This window comes from Hordeum vulgare, chromosome 5H, assembly GCF_904849725.1.
Source record: "Hordeum vulgare subsp. vulgare chromosome 5H, MorexV3_pseudomolecules_assembly, whole genome shotgun sequence".
Taxonomy (NCBI): Eukaryota; Viridiplantae; Streptophyta; class Magnoliopsida; order Poales; family Poaceae; genus Hordeum; species Hordeum vulgare.
In genome coordinates this window covers 76069040-76093416 of record NC_058522.1, presented here as the reverse complement: position 1 = coordinate 76093416, position 24377 = coordinate 76069040, and the positions used below count along the sequence as shown (strand labels likewise).

The window sequence follows — 24377 nt, the reverse complement described above, 5'->3', positions numbered from 1 at the left end:
GAAAATACAAAGGGTACATGGCTATGTATATATTAGTCTAACAGTCACATGTCAAAACTGTCAATAAGACTGGCTTCAGCCTTCACCATCCTCACTCCCCAGAATTAGCAGAGGCTGCCCCCTATGTGGGGATGCTTGAAGGTGATAAGCATCTTGAGTAGGGCCATATGTTTTTGGGTTTTTAAGCTCGTGCTTAGCAACAACAACAACTAAACCTTTAGTCCCAAACAAGTTGGGGTGGCCAGGGCTGAAATCCATAAGATCTACTCCCTCCGTCCGGAATTACTTGTCGCACAAATGTATAAGAATGGATGTATCTAGAACTAAGATACATCTAGATACATCTATTCCTATGACAAGTATTTCCGGGCGGAGGGAGTAGAAACCAACTCATGGTTCTTTCACGTGGATAGCTAAATTCCACGCACCCCTGTCCATGGCTAGTTCTTTGGTGATATTCCAGTCCTTCAGATCTCTCTTTACGGACTCCTCCCATGTCATGTTTGGTATACACCGACCTCTCTTTACCCTTGCGCTGTATATCACCTAAAATAGGTTTCTTGGAGAGCATGCGTATCTTGCATAACTATTAATGAAACATGCACAATGAGTTAGAATTAAACACTTTTCAGTAAAAACAAAATAACTATGCAATTTAATCATACTACTTACCAGAGATTGGTTGTTACAGCTGCGACCATGAGATCATACTTTGTTACAGAATCTTGCCGTTCATGCTTAAGCCCTCCCAAAATAGGGGCCTTAGGAAGCATGTATATTTTGCATAACCATCGATTGAATATGCATAATGAGTTAGTACTTACTTTGAACATATTTCAATTAGAAGAGCTTGTTTATGACAGCTGCGCCCACGACTGACTTGACCATACCTTTCCTTGTTGTAGAATCGTGCACTTCACATGGTGTTGAGTTGCCACCTGAGCTCTGCAGACTAGTCATGTCACCAGTCTCTACTAATACTTTGTACAGCTTCTCGATTATTCCTTCTGTAATGTACCGCATCCAGTGTCTGCTTCTTTCTGCAAAGTTGAAAGATCAACTGGGCCCAATAATGCAGCAGTTTGCCATACCAGCTCTGAAGGTTTTTTTCTGATCGAAATTTTCTGTTTGGTTTCCAACTTATAGCTAATATATTCTTACATGTCAAAAGGAAACATGTATTTCCCCCCTTTTTTAAGTTTTCAGAATAGATATTTCATGGCAATGTGAGTGTGCTACTTTTCTAGGTTTGGAGTAATTTGATTTTTCCATTGTGAAACATAAGTTCCTTTTTCCGAAAACTGTTGGGGAGGCCCCGACAGTAGTGAAACATAAGCTCTAAGTTTTCGTTGTTGTTTAGTATTACAATAAAATGTAGGGTTGAGACTGGTTAGTCCATAGTGGAGTGCCTGGATGCTGTAGCCAGTATACATGGGACTCTGAATATTTAACTTGGAATTCTTCCCAGTGGGTATTTCTTATACTTGAAATTTTCTTTATATATTTACAACTCACTTACAGATTCTAGAAGCAGTAACAACCAAGGAATGCCAAGAGGAATTTTCACAGGAATCATTAGAAACCCTTGGGGATTCTTTCCTCAAGTACATCGCCACGCAACATCTGTATGTCAAACACAAGCTTCAGCATGAGGGGACATTAACCAAGATGAAGAAAAACTTAATCTCGAATGCAGCTCTATGCCAGCTGGCCTGCAACAACAATCTTGTGGTAATTTTATTTTTAAGCTAGTCCTTTTGTTCTGAAGTCTATTTGCTCTTGTAACGTTGTGCTGCATTATGGAGCCCAAAATTATTTCACATCCATCATCTAATTATGCATACCATGTTCGGGCAGTGTTCCGCATTAGCCCACAACTTAGGAAAAATAAGGGATCAAGTGCTGTTTCCAATTGTAATTTGTAGGTCTTATGACCAGAGGCCCAGTTAGCCAAACTGGTCCAGTTATCTTAATAATATTAGGGGCTTAGCCCAGTTTATTTATTATAGCCTAGGGAACTTATATATAGTCATGTAATCAGCACTTTTGAGATTAAGCAAAGATCAATCTATTTTGATCGGCTCCAACTAGGAGCCGGTGCCCTAACCCTAGCAGCCTCTTCCATCGCGCCGCCACCCCCATCCGTGCAAGATGGCGCCCCTGCGCCGGCGACCACAGCCAATCCCCTCCTTCCCCTACAACCTCCGGCCAAGACCCGGTAGTATCCTAGTTTCTACCAGTTTGGTATCAGATAGCTTCGGTGCGATCATGTCTTAGCCGCCGCCCACCTCAACCCTTCCGCTGCCGTCCACCACCACCACCACGGCCGGCGCCCCGCAACTGCCCGTGCCGGCCTCTTCTGACGCGCCGCTTCCTGTTGTCCTCACCCCGGAGGAATTGACCGGCGCGATCCGCGACCTGGCCACCGCCGTTCAGGGTATCCGGCTCTACCTGGCCGCCCCTACGGGCCGCCGCCGGTCGCGCCGCCACCAGACCGCCGCCGGGCAGTCGTGGCTGCCCTGGCAGCCGCCACAGCTGGCGGCAAACGCCGCGCTCGCCTGGCCGTTGCACCCAACACTGCAGCTGCCTTCGCCACCCTCGGTCGGACCGCTGCAGCCGACCCTGCAGCTGCCGCCGCCGTCACAAACCACCTTCGAGCGGGGCGCTACCTCTGCGCCGGGGGTGCCGATCCACCAACTCCGGTTTGCCCCCTCGCCATTGCCTCTACCGGCCTGGGTGACTGGGTCGTCACAGCCGGTGTACACGACGGCCTCGGCGCCACCGCACATCCAGTCCCCACCGGCGCCACCCCTGCAGTACGGCGTGCCCTCCAGCTTCGCCGGCCTCGATGGGTACCCGGCGCCGACCCCTGCACTACTTCGCGCCGACGAGCCGTACTGCCAGGGCGGCCCTACCCACACGCCGCCGCGCTTCGCCAAACTGGACTTCGCCACCTATGACAGCACTGAGGACCCCCTGAGCTGGCTCAACCAATGTGACCAGTTTTTTCGGGGGCAACGGACGCCAGTGTCGGATCGCACCTGGCTCGCTTCATATCACCTCCGAGGCGCTGCACAAACATGGTATTACGCTCTCGAGCAGGACGAGGGCGGCATGCCTCCATGGGAGCGTTTCCGCGAGCTCTGCCTCCTACGCTTCGGGCTTCCGATCCAAGGGAGCCGGTTGGCGGAGCTTGGCCGCCTACCCTTCACCTCCACGGTGTAGGACTTCGCCGACCGCTTCCAGGCCCTGGCGTGTCACGCGCCTGGCGTGACGACTCGCCAGCGGGCCGAGCTCTTCATCGGGGGCCTCCCCGACCACATCCGCGTGGACGTCGAGATGCGCGAACCACAGGACATCTAGACGACCATGTACTATGCCCGCGCGTTCGAGCAGCGAGCGGTGGTTATGCAGCAGGCGTTCCCGTCTCAGGCACCTCGCCCACCCCCTCAGCTGGCTATGTCTGCACCTAGCCGGCCTACCCAGCCGGCGACAGGGATGCCCGCCACAGCAGCAACTCGACCGTTCCATCGGCTAACCCCGGCCGAACAAAACGAGCGTCGTCGCCAGGGGTTATGTTTCAACTGCGATGAGCCCTACGTGCCAGGCCACGTCTGCCCGCGCCTCTTCTACCTGGAGGCGGACGACTAAGTCGTGGAGGATACAACTCCCTCCGAGCTTGCCGAGGCGGCAGCCCCGGCGTCAACCACCGCTCTCGTGGTCTCCCTGCATGCCCTTGCCGGCATACGAGTTGAAACAACGATGCTGTTGCCAGTGAAGGTTAATGGGGAGCGCCTCTTAGCTCTCCTGGACACGGGCTCTACACACAACTTCCTGCCCGCGTCTACTATGCGTCGCCTGGCCCTCCAGCCTGCGGGCGGCGAGCAGCTCCGAGTTACCGTGGCTAATGGTGACCGTCTTCGTTGCCACGGAATTGCGCAACAGGTTCCCATCCTCATCGGCGACGTGTCCTTCGCCATCACGTGCGTCGGCATCGACTTGGGCGACTACGACTTCATCCTCGGCGTCGACTTCTTGCGGATGCTCGGACCCATCCTTTGGGACGTCGACGCACTGACCATGACTTTCTGGCGTCAAGGGCGCATGGTGCAGTGGACGGGCGAGGGTGTCACTTCTCCAGCAGTTCCCTCTCAGCTGTCGACCGCCATAGCAGAGTTCGAGCCGCCCCTGTTGGTTCATCTCCTGCAGCGGCACGGCGACCTTTTACCGGTGCTCCTTGTTCACAAGCCCGAGGGCTCGTGGCATTTTTGCCTCGATTACCGTGCTCTCACTGCCACGACGACGAGGGTCAATTTTCCTATACCGTTCGTGGAGGAGCTGCCAGGGCCACGCTTATTCCCTATGCTCGACTTGCGTTCTGGCTACCATCATGATCACTTTGAATTTTTGGTGATGCCTTTCGGTCTCTCCAATGCGCCGACGACATTCCAGGCCTTGATGCATGCCGTACTTTGGACCAGCTCAACCCTCCGAAGGCACCTTGGGAGCAAGCACCTTGGGAGCAACTCAAGGAGTTCCGCCAACATTTTCTAGATGTTCAGCTCGAGGACGAGCTGTTTGCACAGGCGGGGAGAAATGTTATGACCAGAGGCCCAGTTAGCCAAACTGGCCCAGTTATCTTAATAGTAGCCTAGTTTATTATAGCCTAGGGAACTTATATATAGTCATGTACTCAACACTTTTGAGATTAAGCAAAGATCAATCTATTTTGATCGGCTCCAACTAGGAGCCGCCGCCCCCATCCGTGCAAGACGGCGCCTCTACGCCGGCGACCACAGCCAATCCCCTCCTTCCCCTACAACCTCCGGCCAAGACCCGGTAGAACCCTAGTTTCTACCAGTAGGCCTAAGGAACAAATATATAGAGCCGACACATCACCTTATCTAAAAACTGAAGGTTGGTCCGACCTATCTTCTCTCACTAGCATTGGTGGGTCTGGGGTTTCCCTTATCTGTTCCACTTGCATGCGCTATCTGAGCAGTTGCTCTACTGCCAACGAGTGAGCTGGGCTGTTCCTGGAGGATAACGAGGATACAGTTTTCTGGTCATCTTTTGTGCAGATATCTCCTAAGCTGGGGGCTGGGCAGCGAACGGTTTGCTAATACTGTCAATTCGTGGCATTGTTATATCTGTTCCTACTTAGTATGACATGGCTAAGACTAGGTTATGCAATGAAACACAAATTCCACGTTTATGCAAAGAAATATAAATTCCCTGTGAACAAAATTTATTCACTGCTAAAGTTGCATGTTTTTTCCCTTTTACAATATACTACTCCCTCCAATCCATATTACTTGTCTTAGATTTGTCTAGATACAGATCCCTATCTAGATAAATCTAAGACTAGTAATATGGATCGGAGGGAGTAGCATCGAAGGGGAGCCTTGGCGCAGCGGTAAAGCTATTGCTTTGTGACTTCTTGTGACCACCATGAGTCATGGCTTCGAGTCCTGGAAACTGTTAGGAAAGCAACTTATCTTTATTGAAGGTCCAAGGGGCATATATATATTACACATGACTTGAGGTGCAAGGAAAGTAAACATAGACTAATAAGGACTCCTAGACTAATACTAATAGACTAATAAGGACTCCTAGACTAATACTAATACTTCCTAACACCCCCCTCAAATGCAAAGCGTATGCAATAGCATTGCATTTGAGAAGTGTAATACTAAAAAAAATGATAATCCAAATTCGCGTCTTGAGAGTGTCGTCGTAGCATGAAGAGTCTTCAAAACTTGTCGAGTCGCCGAAGAAGAGAACGAAGAGATGGCACATCAGAGATAGACACCGCATCACTTGAAGATACAAGATAAGTATCAAGAGAAGATGGGTTGTCAAAAAAAGATGGCACATCAAGAGGAAGACACCGAAGAGATGGCACATCAGAGAAAGACACCGCATCACTTGAAGATACAACATAAGTATCAAGAGAACATGGTTGTCAAAAGAAGATGACACATCAAGAGAATAAAGCATTGCGCGGAAAATCATAGTCCACGACAACCGTCGGCAAAAGAAGCTCGGCGGATAAGGCACGATGGACGTAGATCGACAATGCAAAAGAAGGCCAGAAAATCCTATAGAAAACAACAAGGGCAAATAGGCCACAAAAGTTGCTTAGAAAGGATCAGGACCGGAGAAAAGGCCGACGGACAAAGGTATGGTGGACTCGCATGACGTGATAACACAAAACATTGACGGATTTGGTGGACGTAGCGAAAAAATATAGAAAGCTAGAAGCATAGATTAAACTCAAGACTAGATGCAATAGCAACGTAAAAAAAATCAAAGACCAAAACAGAGTAGTAGCAGGCCAAGCGATGGTAAAAGGCCATGGGGAGGACGAGATGCAGTACACAAGCTAGCAAAGAGGAGTGGCAAAGCAGTATCATGCAAGCGGAAGTAGATAGAGGAGCACGCAGATGGACATGCAGGAGAAGAGTAGCACGGGGGATCACGTGGCTTGTAGAACAGCAACCTAGCAGCAGCAGTGGGAAAGCCAGCTGCAGGCGCGTGTGCAGCAGCAGAGCAAAGCAGGCTAGCAGGAACGCAGCAACAGGGCCTCCTCAATGAGGCCGAGCGCGAGTACGGCTTCAGGCACCCGGGCGCCATCGCCATCCCCTGCCGCGTCGACCGCTTCGTCCACGTCGAGCGCCTCATCGACCGCGACCTCGGCGTGCAGGGCCAGCAGCTCCGCGTCGACCGCTTCGTCCACGTCGAGCGCCTCATCGACCGCGACCTCGGCGTGCAGGGCCACCAGCTCGTCGACCTGGACTGCGGCGCCACCACCCGATCCGATATGGAGGAGAAGCAGAGTCGATCCGAAGTGGAGCAACGAAGATCCGGCGGCCGGAGTGGAGGACGGCGGCGGTGGCAGACTGGCGAGGGCGGCGCGACAACAGCCGTGAATGGCAGTGACGACCAGGGAGGAGATCGGCGCTACAGCGGCTGGGACTGCAGCGAGTATATCGGCGCAACGGCAGGATGGCTGAGGTAGCAGCGAAGCCTGCAGGGAGCGCCGGCGTGAGAGGACCGAGCGAGAGGAGCTGGGCGGATCGACCCAGAACAGATCGATCGAGAGGAAGAAAAAAAAGTTGGATCGTAAGGACGAGTTGTAGCGTCCGGTGACCTAAACCTAGACTCTAATACCATGTTAGGAAAGCAACTTATCTTTATTGAAGGTCCAAGGGGCATATATATATTACACATGACTTGAGGTGCAAGGAAAGTAAACATAGACTAATAAGGACTCCTAGATTAATACTAATAGACTAATAAGGACTCCTAGACTAATACTAATACTTCCTAACAGAAACAACCTTTTGCAGAAATGCAGGGAAAGGCTGCATACAAAAGACCCGAAGTGTTTGGACCCTGTGCACCAGGCTGCCCTTTTTTTAATATATTAGCATATTTTTTTGTTACCCTGCACAGAATTAAGATTCATATATGACCATTATTTTTTTATCAGGTGCTAGATAACATTAGTTCCCCTTGTGTTTGGTTGCCAGGGTTACATTCAAGGGGAAGAGTTTAACCCAAAAGGTTGGATCATTCCAGGGCTTGGTTATGACATGTGTGGTAACAGCAAATTTTCCTTTTTAAGCTCCAATGATATGCACACTTTGAGGAAAATGTCTGTTAGAAGTAAGAGAATAGCAGATACAGTTGAGGCATTGATTGGAGCCTACCTTGGTGCTGCGGGAGAACAGGCTGCATTTGTTTTCCTAAAATCATTAGGATTGGATATAGGATTTCACAGCACTATTCCACTTGAAAGGAAGATTGTATTAAAATCTGAAAAGTTCATCAACGTGAGAAGTTTGGAAATGATTCTTGGTTATGAGTTCAAGGATACTTCATTGTTGGTGGAAGCATTGACACATGGGTCATACCAGACTGCTGGCACTACTGCATGCTATCAGGTTGATTTGAAAACCTCTGGACCTCTCTATCTTACTTTCATTAGCTCCTCCATATTTTATCTTTCATGGAACTTTCTTCACCAAGCGCAAATATATGAACACTGTTGCTACACTGGTAAGTGGTACCCATGGCACTAGGTGCCTGCCTGTGGGATAAATTGGCTAGGCAACCGCACCAAGTTTCTTGTAATGCATGAGGTCTATAGAAAATAATATTTAATGCATTTTTTATATATTGCGCTATACATGATTATAATGTACAGTAAATATCTAGCTGAATTATATCAATACAAGACTAAGCATAATGAAATATTGACTTTATTATATTATATTAACATTTTAAAAGTGCCGGGAAACACAACAACACATGTATGCTCATTCAAGAAGAGAATTATTGAGGATACAAGACTAAGCCTAATGAAAGTGTCAAAATGGTTTTACATTTTGGTACGGAGGGAGTACATGACAGTATTATATTATATTTGGTAAGCTTCATGCACTAGCCAACGCAACCAAAAGTCCGAACTGATGGAAAGGGCTAGTGCAATCCACATATATTGTAACAATATTAACCTTTTAAAAGTGTCCGGAAACACAGTACATATGTTTGCTCATTCAAGAAGAGAATTACTGAGGGCTTAAAGGATAAATAACTGCAAACAGTAAGTAACGATGTCGTGTGCAAGCTACAGTGGGTCTGCTACTGTTGAGATAAGCAGTACCTTGTGGAACTGTTGCACGCACATCATCAATGTAATTAGAAGGGCCGTGTGGTACTCTTGCTTGCAGATCCTCCATGTACATCGTTCAGAAATAAAATCATTAAGTTCAGATTATAGATAAGATTATTAGTCTGTGAGTAAGATCTTTTTGTTACTACACTATGTAATCACAAATTTAGTTTTTTCATATTGATGTTTCAGATATAACTAGATGCACTTAAAATGTTTTAGTGGGCTGGACTGAAACCGAGTTGCCAAAAAATCGACCCCGCTGATTTATGGTAGCCCACTTATACAATTGGGGTGCCAAAAAGTGTATCCTTCCAGTTTATGGTAGCCTACACTTCTATACTCGGATGAAAGAATGAGAAGTTCTTGTTGTCTTGATGACACCACAAAAGTTTATATTAGTTATACATTCTGAAGACTAGCGAGAATGTGAGATTTGGTAGAAATTTTTGGTTGCTATGGTTAACAATCTATTGGTATGCAAATTCAATTATAGCACTCTGAAGAATATACACTGTAGCTGAATTGAAGTCTAGCAAAGCTGTAGTAAATATAGCTGGGTAGTTTCTTTGGGTGATGTTCTTACAAGTTTGTGCCCTTATGCAGAGGCTTGAGTTTCTCGGAGACGCTGTGTTGGACCATCTCTTCACTATATATTTCTACAATAAGTACCCTGAATGTACTCCAGAATTGTTGACAGATCTTAGATCTGCTTCCGTTAACAACAATTGCTATGCGCATGCAGCTGCTAAAGCAGGACTAAACAAGCACATTCTTCATTCGTCATTGCCATTGCACGGAAGGATGGCTTACTACTTTGAGAATTTTACTAAGCACCGATTTACAGGTCCATCACATGGTTGGGAAGCTGGCATTGGTCTACCCAAGGTGCCTCTTCTTCTGTTTGATGATTTTGATTTGATCCGTATAGTTATTATTCATTACATGCTTTCTTGCACTTCTGTTTTTGCTTGGTCTGGTATTTGCCTGTACTCTTTCAGAAACCCCTCAAAACGCATGTACTACCAGTCATTCCATGGTTGCAAGGATACAAAATCACCAGACTGGCAGACTCACAACCAACCTAGGCTGGTACTGGTCGCTGTGCAGTTCCTTATTTTAATCAGTAAAATATCACCTTTAAAATTTTGAGTACTACTGTAGGCGACCTGTTACCGATCCAAATTTGCCGTGTGGCTTACATCTTTGTTTATGCAAATACACATAATTGCCTGGATAACAAATATTCGATTCAGATTATTGAATCACCTACCCTAATAGGGATAAGGCAATGGCTGATACAAAACTATCATCTATTCCCCTTCAACATGCTCTTTGTTCACTAGCTTTGGACTAGAATATGAATTTAAATACAAATTCAAGTTCTTAAACTGTGCAGGGTGTGAACAACTATTGTTGAGTCTTGAGACGTGGTTGCTCTATTTGTTTTCTAAAGTGGATATAGTTTCTAGATTTTCATAAGCATCCTATGTTTTGTCCACTTGTGGATTCTTTTCAATTCTGTCACATAACTGACGTTTTGCCTGCTGCTTATTTGCAAACGAAACAGGTTCTTGGGGATGTTATTGAATCATTAGCCGGTGCCATTTATCTTGACAGCAAGTATGACAAAGAGGTGGTTTGGAGAAGCATGAAAAAGCTATTGGAGCCTCTTGCGACACCGGAGACGGTTGAGCGTGACCCAGTGAAACTGCTGCAGGAATTTTGTGATCGCAGGTCTTATAGCAGGTCTTACACAAAGGTCCAGAAAGATGGAGTGTCTTCGGTGGTTGGGGAGGTACAGGTAGAAGGGACTACCTACTCAGCAACTGGAACTGGCCCTGATAAGGTTGTCGCAAAAAAGCTTGCAGCGAAGTTGCTGCTAGAAGATCTGAAGGCTATAGTACCATGACACGCTTGCATTTGCAGATGATGCAATACTGTATAGCTCCTTCCGACTTCACTTGTATTGTGACTAGCCTGTAGGTAGCCTTTTGAAGTTTTTGTGGGAGTATGCGTGTACTTGACAAATGTGCAGCTCAATCATTGCTTGTGAATATTCAGACTATTGAACTGCACATCTGTGAAGTACGGGCATCGTCTCTCAGAACCATGGTACAGACGATAATGCTACAGTATCCTTAGACTTCTACTTGTACAGTTGTAAGCACAATCTTGAGTGGAAAGCTGGAATATCTTTTTCTCTCCATCGGGCAGTGCAGTGCATGTATCTTTTATTTTTTGAGCGGGGGTACCTTTTGTAGGGCTGGTAATTGTTTTTTTTAAATGGCAGGATGCATTGTTAAGAAGAAAAGATCTGTTTGGTTAATTGTGAAAAACCAAGCGAGAACCAGATTGCCCAGTTAATTTTGATAAACCTGGTGAAGAACCTTCACAACTGTGGAGAGGCACACAAGATACCACTCACATCACTGCAAGGAGGACCTTAGCAAGACAACATGTAAGCATCATCATCATCACTTCTCTCTTCGTGACGTCATTGCCATCCTTGAACATTGAGCGAACAGCCGAAAGGCGTTGTAGTTGTGGTGTTGTGAACTGTTTGCCGACAGGTTGTATCAGCCGCTTGTCTCTTCTTCTATGATATTGATGCACCTCTAGTCGCTCTCGAGCCGCTTGGCTCTTCTATGATATTGATATACACCTCTCCATGGTGTATCCTTGAAAATATGCTATATTTATATAGTGAGTTATGACTGAACACGGCCAAATGCATTTTACAGCATTCGGGCACAGACCAACATATATCTGCATCTGCATCAGGAAAGTAAGCATAACAAGTTTTGCAAACTGCTGAACAATAGTCTGATCGACTTTAGTTGGATTTAGTGCCAGGCATCCATCTACTGCTGAGAAGATTATACACTAGCAAGCTTGAGATGTGTATGGAACTTTCGATCCATATCTACAACCAAGCTCTTTTTCACAGTAATCTATACCAATCTATAATAACCCAACAAAGAAGCAAAACCTTGCCATGTATGGAGCTTTCGATCCAACAGATACATTGGCTGGAGCATGATGGCCAGACTGGATTCTTCGTAATGACTTTGGTACTACCATTATTCTAGTATATATACAATTTTTTCTTGTGGGGATACACCAAGCAGCTTATGTATACTACCATGACCAAATATGTGTGAGTTGATCTTTGAAACAGGTAGAAGCAGTCTGAAGCAATTCAGTTGAGCTTCAAAACAGGTCTGTTCGGATTCCCCGCAAGCCGGGCTCGCAAATCATCCACGAAGCCATCCTCATAGCGACCCTTGAGCAAAACTTGCTTGAGGCTCGGGAGAGACGGCAGCCCTGCAAACAAAACTGTGTTGGCTTTGTAACGCCAGCCACGGAACTGTAGCAGCTCAATCTTTGGGGCCGCCCCTCCATGGAACTCCACAGATTTGAGCTTGTCTAGGAGGCTGAGCTCCAGCACCGTCAGACTCGGGAATGCCGCGTCCCGGTTGAGACTGAAACGAAGCTCTTCGCCAGCGAACGAGTGCCTCAACAGACGCAGTATGGCCAGGTTTGGCAAATTGCCGAGGACCTGCATGGCTGCATCAACCTCCAGTATCCTACTGCTCCGTAGCTCCATCTTCACGAGATTCCGGAGTGCCTCCATCCAGTCGGGCAATTTCACCAGGTTACCATACAGCTTCAGGCTCTGTAGTTTTTTCGGAGGTGATGATAGGGCATCCAAGCAGCCAGATAAACCAGGGTTTCCCTCTGACCGCACTAACAACGATTCCAGGCAACTGAGCTTTGAAAGGGCTGAACACAAATCTTGAGAGTTTTTCCTGTTGATGCCGGTCACTCTTAACTTCCGCAGCCTAGTGAGGCTTCTTAGGTCATTTAGAACAGCCTTACCCCTTGATCCTGACACATTCACAACACCCATTGTGTCCAGGGCTTTCAGTCTACGAGTCCCTCTTGGCACTTCAACACCATTTGGACTTCGGCGCGTCGTGGCAGAAGGTAATTTATTGCAGCAACACGCAGTGCATGCATCACGCCTGTTAGGGTCACCATCCATATCCATGACCTCTTTCAGAACCTGAGGTGCGCAGCATCCCACACAGAATGCCATTGATGACAAGGCCAAAGTGCATAGGGTATCTGCATATGTTTCATGTGTACCACCATCGTTACTTCCAATGCCCCCAGCACGAATATGCTCTAGCTTGCTAAGCTTGATAATGGTCCTCGGTAGTTCAATTATGCTTGTATATGTAACGTCTAGTGTTTGCAGCTGCCTCAGGTTCCCTAACGAGTCTGGCAAGTGATAAATATCATCACATCCTCTTAAGGAAAGGAACCTTAGATGAAGAAGCTTCCCAATGCCCGTAAGATGATGATCAACTAGACCTGATGTCCCCTCTAGGTCCAGCACTCGCAGCAACCTCATCTTCTCAGACATGAAAAATGGCCTCCACTTCCCAAACACCGTTAATGATCTTATACAGGACATGTCCACTATGCTCTTGAAGTCGCACTGATCTCCCTTACAGCTACTACTTATGGCAAGATGGCGGATTGTTCCCCGGTTGTTTAATCCGCAGCCTTCCTCCAATGTGAAAACAAGATTATCCTCCGCTGATTTTGAGATACCAATTTCACGAATGAGATCATGAACTTGGCAGGAGTCAACTCCTCTTCTACTATGAATGGATTCTTGAGATGGTAAGATCATGCTCCTGCTTATGAGTTCCATGAAATAGCTCTCCGCTATTTCCTCCGCGGACTTGCCACGCAACTCCCTTGAGTAGCCCTCTGCAATCCACCGACGCACCAGACGTCTCTGGCTAACCTTGTCATCTTGGGGGAAGATGGAGAAATACAGCATACATGACTTGAGATGGTAGGGTAAACCATCGTAACTTTTGTTAAGGACTGCTGCTATCCTTTCAAGCTCTGGATTCATCTCCAACTCGGCACTAATATGGTCATTCAATTTCATCCACTCCAAAGCGGTTTTAGGTTGGTTTGCCAAGAAGCCACCTATGGTAACAATTGCAAGGGGAAGTCCATCACACTTCTTTAAGATCAGATTTGCTTGTTCAACCAACTCTGGATATTCATCATTGAGATATGTAATCTTGTGAAATACCTGAAATGTGTTCACTTCAAATTTTTAGTTGCCACAAAACTAAATTAGCTGCAAGCCTAATAACGGAGTTTGTGCTTTAAAAGTCTATTAATAAAGGTAAATTGCACAGTTAGTTCTTTAATTAAGCATGCAAGTAGATACTAGCTAGGTACATGAAATACTCCAGCCAGTCATGCCCCCTACAGGGTTTTAGCTATCTTCTAAAATAATCTCAACGTGTTAAATTAATATGGTGGGGGAACCTTGTCAAAATACAGATTGTGTGTGCTAACAAAACTCATTAAAGAAAAGATCTTGGCACTTACAAAATAGAAATTAAACAAATAGGGCATTAATGCATGATGATAGAGTCGCATGTACCTTTTCCATGAAAAGGTTAAGTCCATCTTCATACCCCAGAATTTGAAGTTTGTATATGTTTTCTTGTTTCTTTGAACAGTGCCTAGCAATATTTTCTGATCTTGTGGTGACTATGATACGACTTGATGTTTCCCTTGCAGGTAAATGTTGTATTATAGAGTCCCATTCTGTGGTAGACGATAGATCATCAAGAACAATCAAGTACTTCTTTCCTTCTAAAATGTCCGTCAGTGACCGTTGGAGCCTAGGTTTTGTTCTACCACCCGCCAAGCCTGTTTCCTCCTTATTTTCATAATCCTCTGCATCTAATTGTCGAGCTAAGCTCTTGATGAGCTCGTCACAATTGAAGGGATGCATAATTGTTACACAAGCGCGGTACCTGAATTTGACGCTGAGGTGTTGGCTTTGATACACATCTCTAACTAGTGTTGTTTTCCCAAGACCGCCCATTCCCCACACAGAAATCACATCAAGCTGTTGGCTATCTTCATTTGAAATTAGTTTGATAATATCAGATTTTTCTTTCTCTCGACCGACTTGCTCATATTCCTTAAAATCAGCTATCGTCGTCTCTGTGTGAGTGATGCTCTTGTTGTCTGCAGAGTTGCTACTAGTGGTACTAGCTATGTTAAAGCTAGAACCTGCCTCAGTTGCATCAGCTCCATCTTGCAAACCCTATACACAAATAGATAATGATTAGGTGCTGCCTTCTATTCCCCAGTAATGTTTCAGCAAGTTTTAATTTGAGTAAACTGCAGCAAGACACAACTCTAGAGGTTGTTGTAACGCAAAACTACAACTCTATGGTGGTTTGATACCCCACTCTGTCAGGTAAAATGAAATCCAACAGATGTGGCCCACATGGCGTTGACTATAGCAGGGGCAGCTCATTTTTGGCTTAAGCTGATAGGTGAGCTCGTCTTGAGCATTGCCGGTTCACTGAGATCTTTAAAAAAAATGGGTTGCTTTTTCAATTGTGGGCCAAATTTTAAAGCAAAACTCTAATTTTCCAAATAAATAAGAAAAATAATCTAGTAACTCAATCTACATTCCATGAGTATTCTAGGGAAGTTTGAACGCTTTTTGGCTTAGACTTCAAATTTGGTAGAGAATTACAAAAAAAAAATCCAGACATTGAAATGGCTCACCAAAATGTGCTAAGAAGTTCCCAGAACACTCTGACGAAGATAGGTTGTATTACTAGAATTTTCTAAGATTTTTTTTTTGAGAAGTTTGGATCTTTGGCTGTTTTTTTAAGTCAAGGTTTTTGTTGTACAGCTCAACGAGTCTGCTCTGCTCGAACCGAGCTCACTTGCCGACTCAAGCCGAAAATGAGCCAAGTCACCGTCACAGTACATGACAATATGCCATGAGGGCACCATCTGTTAGATTTCATCTTAATTGACTTGATTACGTTTTTTTGTTACCCTAGTGTCCAGGGTATCAGTTAAAGAAGCTCAGAGTTGTAGTTCTGCGCTACACCAGCTCCTAGAGCTGTGTCTTGCTGCATTTTTTCCCTTTTAATTTTTGCAGATGTTCATATGACATTTTCCATTGTTCACAATCAAATAATTTCCAAGGAAAACTATGTAAAAATTATGCAGTTTGCAGGTCAAATAAGTTTTAATTCAATTACAAGAGCAGTATTAGTCAATAAGTGAACTATAACATGATAATTATGATCATCAATATGGGCTCAGCACCACAAAAGCACGCCACAAATCACACATGTAAACCTAAAATGATCCCATCTCCTACGATGCAAGTGCCAAAACCAGATGAACATGTACGCTGAAACGCTTTTACCAATCTAGATGCATCACTAAAAGATAAGAATATCAGCGTCAATGAGCTCCTAATGCTCAACATGCCTGGATCTACAACATGGGATGTAAGTGACCAGCAAGACAAGTGTGAGATTTGCTGATCTCCTCTCTTCTCTGCAGCCCACGCATCCATCAGCCACAATACCGTACCAACATTTGCTCGAACACCTTTAATGTGTCCGAGGAGCTGCTGCCCCCACAGACAAAATAAACCATCCTAGCACTCATCCCACCAACCGAATAGCATCACGCAGGCCCTGTGTCGCATCATACCCCTCCCCATCGTTCTCCCTTCATGGTGACAAGGAGAGAGAAGCGCCACCATCCGAATCCATGGCTGTTACCAAAACATAAACGTTGGTAACTTTCCCACAAAGTCTTCTATCTCCAATGCCAGTCCCTATGGTCGGGAACACAAGATGCTTGGACGACAGAGAGAAGAAGCTGCAGTGGAAATCAGGTGATCTAACGAGATTGTCTTTCATGCAAATCAAAAGCACGGGGACTGCAAATTATTGGCTAACCGTTGTGATGGTGCCTTCACCTTTTGCTTTGCCTTCAGACGCCCCCCACATCCGGCTCTGCCTCTGGAGCAGTCACTTCCATCGGCATTCATCAGCAAGCGGACACACACTTAGGAAGAAAAATGCAAAATAATAGTGCTTTCAAGTATCAACTATCATTCCATGAGCTTCCAAATTTTCCAATAGAAACATTTTAAAGAGACAAGCTTTCAAAATTCAATGGGATGACAACAGAAAATCGTAATCGAGTCCTTTTCACTGAACTATCAAGAAATCTAGTAAGTAGTTTCAACCTCATTCCATTAATCACAAATTTTTCTACGATTGAAGCATTAGGCTATGCAGATCTCAACCTCCAAAAATCTCAATCACAAGATACGATCCTCAACAGAAATTCTCCAATTCCAGCAATAAAAGATGAAGCCTAGGATCACCACACATGGTGATCTAGCTCCTCAAGCAGGAATGGTCGTCCATGGCACAGCTCTCCGAGACATCCTATCGATAGAGAAGAAAAGGGGAAGGAAAGGTGATGTGGTTTTTCCATGGCTGCACTATCCAAGCTAATGTGTAAGTAGAGCACCGGCAGTTGCAGACAGGTCTGCCCTAGTCGGGAGACGTGGGACTGTGGGAGGCAACGCTCCCATGTGACTCTTGATTTTTTTTCTTTCGTGATATGGAAACACTCAATGTTCTGAGGAAGGCTTAAGAAGGAAACATGAAATTAAGGATAACAGGATGACAGAGAGGTCGATGCTGGTCACCTGGGGCCCTTCTGTTGGTATCACACCATGATGTGCTAGACGTGTCAAAGTTGTGCTCATTGGTGAACCTTAATGATTTTTTACAGAACACATCCGAAAATCACCAGGGATAGTAAAATTATCCAATGTGAGAAGTTTAAGGACCATGTGAGATAAACATTTTAGTGGGTTATACTCATCAATAGTTCAAGGGAATAAAGTAATGATTTTATTTAGAAGCAACTATATGAAATGCTAAATATGCATATATTTATCAAGCAAATACAATCATGCATCCCACTTATCTAAAAAAGGGTTAATGACGGAACTTGGATGCCAAAAGAAAACAGGAGAGTTGGCAAAATTTTATCCAAAAAAGGATGGCATGTTTACCAACTAATAAGTTCGTCTTTTTTCATTTTCAACAAGACATGCCTGCACAGTTGTGTGTATAGTGTTGTACCTTTTTACATTTATCTTTGGAAATTGCTCAATTTGCAATTGCTCAAACACTGGAATCAGCTAGGGCGATGCCATAACATTTTGTAATCAATTGATGAATGCTATTTGATTCTGATCAGGGTTCACAAAACTAAGCAATCGAGTGATGTATTTATCATCAGATTTTTATTTGAAAAAATGTACATCTATCATCTTGACCGAGTTTTGATTTCCTGTCTAGACTGCATCACAGACAATTTTGCCCATCCACCAATGGAACGTTTACATCTCATTGATATCTCAGAAATTGTTCTAAGACACTATTGGGTGACAACTGCCAACCCTGTGGTTCTTCCATGTCTGCTTCGTATCAGCGTATCATTAAACATTGCCACACTCAGCAACATGGTGTCAGGACTAGATTAGATGTTGGTAAATAGTGCACAAGAACTACTGAGAAATAGTAACCTTACCTACTGTCAGATATTGTTGTTAATTACTGCATTAGTTGACTGAAGATAATGTAGCAGTAGTCAGAGTATATTTTGACAAGAAAAAAAATACCTTCTCATAAAAAGCATAGAGAGCCTGGTCCATATGCAACTGCTTGTGGTCAGATGCTGCAGCCTGTTGTCTTACACATAAGCTAGCAACCTCAACTTGCTCCGTGGATACTATGATTCGACTTCCTTTCTTGTAATTTAAGAAGAAAACTTTAATGCAGTCCCATTCTTCAATAGTATGTATGTTCTGGAGCACAATCAGGTAACTCTTCGTACTCACAAATCTCTTGAACTCATCAACCAAATCAGTTTCCTTTGTTATCTCCATCCACCTAAGATCTTGAGCCTCCATAGTTGTCCCTTGTAGTGAATTTACATAAAACTGCCTCAAAATACTCCGCAAGTACTCTGTTGGATTGACAGGACGCACCAACTTGATCCAAGCAAAGCATTCAAACTTCTTGTGCATCTTCAGATCTTCGTATGCCGTTTTTATGACAGAGGTCTCCCCAAGATCACCATTTGCTCTCCATAATGCGATCACTCTAAGGTCGTCATCCTTCTTGGAATTGATCAGGCGAATGAGATCCATTTTTGCTTTGTCCAACTGCCGTCTAGCTTCCTCGGTGCCGGACATCATTACGCCAGCAATTGGGAACTCACTAATTGTGGATATATTGCTAGGCTTGGAACCAGAGCCATCACCGTTAATGAGGCGGTAGCGCTTGTTCCTGCGGCTGACATCCTCGACCTTGGCTCTAAGCTCCCTCATCTGCTTGCCAATGAGGCGCCGGTCCAGAAGGGTGCGAGCAATGCGCCACCATGACTGCTTGTGTAACCGGACATCGAATTCCTGGAGGGAGTCCTCAACCTCATAGGCCACGTCGCGGACCTGCTTCACCCATACCCTGACCACCCTGTCCTTGTCCCCTGGCTCGTCGTGTGCGGCCATCAGGAACGCCTGCATCATCTCCAGCTCATCGGTGATGAAGGCCTGATCACGCTGGACCCCAAGACGCGAGGCTACCTCCCCGGCACCGGCAGACTTGGCGTAGCTGAGCGCCCCAATCACCACAGACTTGCCCAGACTTAGCACGGTGGCCTCCATTTAGCTGCCCGTTTTGCATACGATTGCTAATGCTAATCCTTACTGCAGCAGGGTGTACTCAGGTCGTTAATAAGAGAATCAGCTTGGCTACAAGGGTGTACGTGGAACTGGAAGTGTTGCAGTGGCGTGGGCGAAGCAAGGGCCAGGCGGAGCCCAGCGCCCTCTTCCAATCCGATGGCAGACGTTCGTAGGAGAGCACCGGAGGGATCTGGTGGAGGTCGGCGGCGGCTGCAGCTCGGGGGAGGTTGAGGAGGTTAGTGGAGGAGTCGCGTCACCTGGTGCCGCCTGTTGCCGGTATGTCGCGCTCGGCGCACCGCCGGGAGCGGCCGTCTCGGTGAAGTCGAGGATTAGGGAGGGATAGGCAGGGTTCGGAGAAGGGATTGGGGAAATTTTCTCGAAGGGGTACGGTGCTGTTTACATTATCAAGTGGTGGTTGATTTTTCTTTGACACACAACACACCAACACACGCACGACTGTGCTGACACATCAGACTATCCATCCGACCGATCTCTAGCCATAGGATTGGTAGTGTATTGAACGATTAGATTTACGCGAGAGAAATGCTGGTGCTGTTTAGATTTCTTTAACTGCTGCCGGAAAGTACGCCTCATAACGGTTAACGCTTATAGGAACCGATTTGACTATGCTGCCTCTGGTACGTGCTTTCATCACTCAAAAATCTATAATGTCTCATCTTGGTAAAATTTCGTATTTATTTATTTTGAGAAATACTATTCATTGATTTAATAAAAACTTATATCCGATTTAACATTTACTTTTGCTTCCAACATAATAAAAGAAATGCTTTCACTGATGACACATTTGCTTCTATTGCCATTCCAAACTGAAATTTGATTCGGTCCGGCCAACAAATATTCGTGTGCTCCACATGAAAAATTCAAATCGAATATATCTTATTATGTTTCAAACACAAGAAAACTTAGCTTTCGTCCATTACAAAATTGTTTTCATCGTGCTAAAAAAATTCTTCTAACGTTAGTTGTAGTATTGCGGCCGTTCATACAATTTCAGAAGAAATTTGCTTCTTTCAAGTCGTTCATGCATCGGTCGCCTCTATATAGACATATCTCATCGATGTCGATCGTCCTGAGGGCAACACACACCTGCTTGAAGCATACTTGGATTAAGTATGATGCAATAGTACAAAGTTGACGAAGCAAAGAATGTTTACATTACAATGGTGCAGACAAATTAGAACAATGAAGAAAGAACTATGAAAGCAAACTATCTAAAACGAATAAATATGTTTTGCGTGGCATGTTTCAATGGTCATAACAAGGACATGATTTTATTTACAAATAAGATGCAGAAAATATGGAAGCAATTCATATAAACAGAAGACGCACATGAAGTCTAATTCTGAAACCCGACTTGCGGACAGCATGGAAAATATGCTATCCCGATATGGTTCATCTTAATTGAAAGCATAGAATATTGTGAATGGAAATGGTCTAAGATTGCGGCTAACATGGGAATGCACATTTTGTGTGAACTATATAAAAACAAATCACCAAATTGTTTTTAACCTATGGAAGAAAACTCTAGCCCAAAGAAGCATGTGTATTACAATTATGAAGCACCATCAGTAAGAAGCATAAGCATCAAAAGAGTGCTCTAGAAAATGATGTTGCTTGGAGACGTGAAAAAAGAAAACACAAATAAACTAAGATTTTCTGCCACCAACATGAGAATGCATATTTGTGTGATATACATACATACAAAATAAATAGAATTTGGTTGATGATTTCGTGATGCAATACAGAATGGTTGGTACAGATTCACACCCAACAACAAGGAATACACCAAGATGCAATTTATCAGCAAACAATATGTTAGAACTTAACTAGGATTTTTTAAGGTCCTTAACTAGGATTTTAGAAATTGAAAATTGACAGAACCCAAAACTTGGGTACTCAAGCAACCAGTTGATCTTACGGGCAAGCAGGTCATGCAAGAAACACAATGGGGATAACGGCAGGGCCACCTAAATTCAGTACGGCGCGCCGCCGAGGTCGCCCGAGGGCTGCATCGAGGAACCGGGCAGTGCAGGTGATCGGATCTGGTCGGTGCCTTGGATGGTGTGATCGTCGGTGTTGTGGGTTGGAAGCACGTTGACCGGGGGATCGCATCGGGCGGCGCAGTTGGAGAAGACTGGGCAGACACTGTGGATGACGTGGTGTGTGTCGGGCGAGATGTGCCGGCGGCAGAAGAGAGAGACAGCGTATAGGTATGGAAAGGTGAAACGGAAGAATGATTTTGGGGAAAATGACTAATGTAAAAAATGGAAGGTTAGAGCTTAGCAGCGGGACGGGTGATTAACTTGTGTTCCCTTAGCCGTGGGATTAAACAAATATCGACGGCGACTAAGCGGACTGGCGATTGCTTCCTATCAGACGTAGGACAGGAAGTGTTTGCCTATCTTAAATTGACAAAGTCACTGTAGATGTCTTTATAGTATAAAAATGTCCCCTTTCATCGATGAACATCATCCAAAAAACATGAAATAAATCTAAGAAAATCTTTGTTGTGGTTGATTTTCTTATATATCTAATCTTTTTTTCATTTCCGGTCCGTCACAGTTTTAAATTCAAAAAAATAGAATTTCTATGTTACAACCATTATCTGTCCGTATTTGATCCGTTTTTACCCTTATGTCTATGCACTACTGGAGAAGGGGCTCCACTGTTAAAGTAACATGCATTACATGTCATCTAATTTGTTGGCGTGTCCTTAAGTGCTCCAACACCGTCCTTATACATATGGTGATACGCAACTCCATGTTGGCATACCGCGTGGATCTAGCCACACCAACTTTGCTTTGGCACTTTTGTGATCAACCCCCTTCTTCTACATTTATTTCATTTCATGTCCATGTACCTTTCTAGTTCTTTGTTTCTTCCTCGAGGACGATGCATTGGTGGTGGTGGGAGGAAGGTGATCTGCCATATCACGGTGAGGAGAGATGCTCGAACATGGCAGAGTTTGCAAGGTGACGACTACATTCCTTATGCACCGTGAGTGGCGGTGATTGCACTCGTCAGCAAGGCCCACACCCTTTAGTATGATGTGTTTTATCCCCCTCTAAGATCAAGTTGCGGTTTTGTTAGAACTTCAACTGTGACCATGTTGATTGTCATGCCATGTTCTGTAGTTCAATTTTAGGGGTTTACGTGCATGTTTGCCTACGATTTAGGCACTATCCTAAGGTTTCTTCTCTGATAGTCTAATGTCAGGTAACTCGTTTTGTTTTTCTTTTCGTTTAACGTAAGAAGGCATTGATTTCTTTATCGTGAAAATAAATGTAAATGTATTGAAGGGAATATCAAGGAACAAGGACACATTGTTGCATTAGGTCACTTGTTAAAGAGGGAATTGTATTTTCATGTTGTTATCTTGATCATGAGGACAACATTGTTGGAGAAAGATGGGATAAAGTGGATTGCCATCCTCTTATAGTATGCTAGCACTAAGGTTGTGGTTAATGGCATGCCGGGAAGAAGCTTTGTGCATGCGACGGACTACGACATGGGGGGGGGCATATCCCCTGTGTTGTTTGTCATCGCCATGGAGGCACTCTTGGCTTTGTTTGACAAGGCCATGGAGGAAGGTGTGGTCTACTGGATTGTCGGTATCTCAACCACATAAAGACTTTTGTTGTACAAGCTGACGTTGGGCTCTTCATCAAGCCAACATTTTAGGATCTAATTTTGTGTGATCTCCCTTTGCGGTGTTTGGGGAGGCCTCCGACCTCAAGGTGAACTATCAGAAACCCTCAGCCACACTAATTAGGGGCTCGGAGGAGGACCAACTAAGCGTTGTCGGGCTGTTGCAATGCGATCTAGGTGATTTTCCGAGCAAAAATGTCGGGATTCAACTAGCGATCAATCAACTAACTAGAGTTGAGTGGCAACCTTTGATCGATCAAGTGAGGAACTTCATACTTGCTTGGCAGTGTGGGCCAATTAATTTAGAGGGTGGGTAGGCTAACTCTAGTAAAATAGGTCCTATCGGCTAGACCTATTCACCATCTCCTAATCTTGGACATGTTGTAATGGGTGTTTGGGGATATTAATGGGTGGCTAAGATCATTTTTGGGGGCTGGAAAAGATAAGTGCAACAAAGGCCAATGCCTCGTGGCCTGGAACACCATTGGTCACATGCTTAGTTTCGAAGGCCTCGATGACGGTGTCCTGGAATAAGGGGTGCTTACCAGGTTGGCATGTCATCTATGGGGCCGAGCCGATGACCCATCAAACCATTGAAGGAAGGACTCCTGGATCTGGGCTCTCAACATATTCAAGATGGAATCCTCCGAATACTTTGCATGCACTTCAATCCATATTTGAATAGTCGTCATGTTTATCCCTAGATTGACCATATGTAAACCCTAGATACCCCTGATGCCTATATAAGCCGAGAGGTTTAGTCTTTAGAGCCACACATACAAGTTTAGAGCTTAGAACAAAATCATGATCTCGAGGTAGAACACCATGTACTTTGTACCCCATTCACAATCATTACCATACAAGCAAGATTTAGGGTTTTACCTTTCGAGAGGGCCCGAACCTGGGCAAACCTTGTCTCTACTTTCTGTGCACCATTGATACGTTCATTTTGCATCATGATTTCTTATTGATATTTATATTGTTCTTGGTCATTATTCCACTTTATGATATAATTATTATGCCTTTTCTCTCTTAATTTACAAGGTACACCGCAAAGAGGGCAATTACCGGAAACTGGAATTCTCGACATGAAAACCAAGAAAAATGCTGAAAATTCTGTGGACTCCAAATGACGTGAAACTTCACGAGGATTTTTTGTGGAATATATCTGAATTTATGGAGCAAAAAAGTGACACAGGGGGCCACGTGTGCCTCCCCAGTCAACAGGGCGCGACCCCCCCCCTAGGCACACCCTGATGGCTTGGGAAGCCCACAAGCAGGCCTAGGCCCCTCTTGTATTATATGATGTTTTGACCTGGAAAAAGTTAAGAAGATACTTTCGGGCTGAAGCGTTGCCGTCTCGAGGGGGAAACCTGGGCAGAG

General features: G+C 44.9%; 2 protein-coding genes across 4 annotated transcripts in view; one reads left to right on the top strand and one right to left on the bottom strand.

Moving 5' to 3' along the window:
* The window catches only part of LOC123452624 (endoribonuclease Dicer homolog 2a), a 42842-nt gene extending 31955 nt beyond the window's left edge, over positions 1 to 10887 (top strand). For all 3 annotated transcript variants that reach the window (XM_045129318.1, XM_045129317.1, XM_045129319.1), the window contains 5 exons: positions 906 to 1102; positions 1522 to 1731; positions 7536 to 7949; positions 9287 to 9568; positions 10251 to 10887. In XM_045129318.1, the coding sequence (XP_044985253.1) occupies positions 906 to 1102; positions 1522 to 1731; positions 7536 to 7949; positions 9287 to 9568; positions 10251 to 10592 (1445 nt within the window). In that variant the 3' untranslated portion in view covers positions 10593 to 10887. The remainder of the gene's footprint in view (positions 1 to 905; positions 1103 to 1521; positions 1732 to 7535; positions 7950 to 9286; positions 9569 to 10250) is intronic.
* A 582-nt stretch (positions 10888 to 11469) lies between these two features.
* Positions 11470 to 19711, bottom strand: LOC123452625 (disease resistance protein Pik-2-like). Its single transcript, XM_045129320.1, has 3 exons — positions 18261 to 19711; positions 14163 to 14837; positions 11470 to 13802 (listed from the first exon to the last, which is right to left on the bottom strand). The coding sequence occupies exons 1-3, from the start codon at positions 19305 to 19307 to the stop codon at positions 11883 to 11885; spliced, it is 3642 nt and encodes a 1213-aa protein (XP_044985255.1). The 5' UTR covers positions 19308 to 19711; the 3' UTR covers positions 11470 to 11882.
* Positions 19712 to 24377: the final 4666 nt, after the last annotated feature.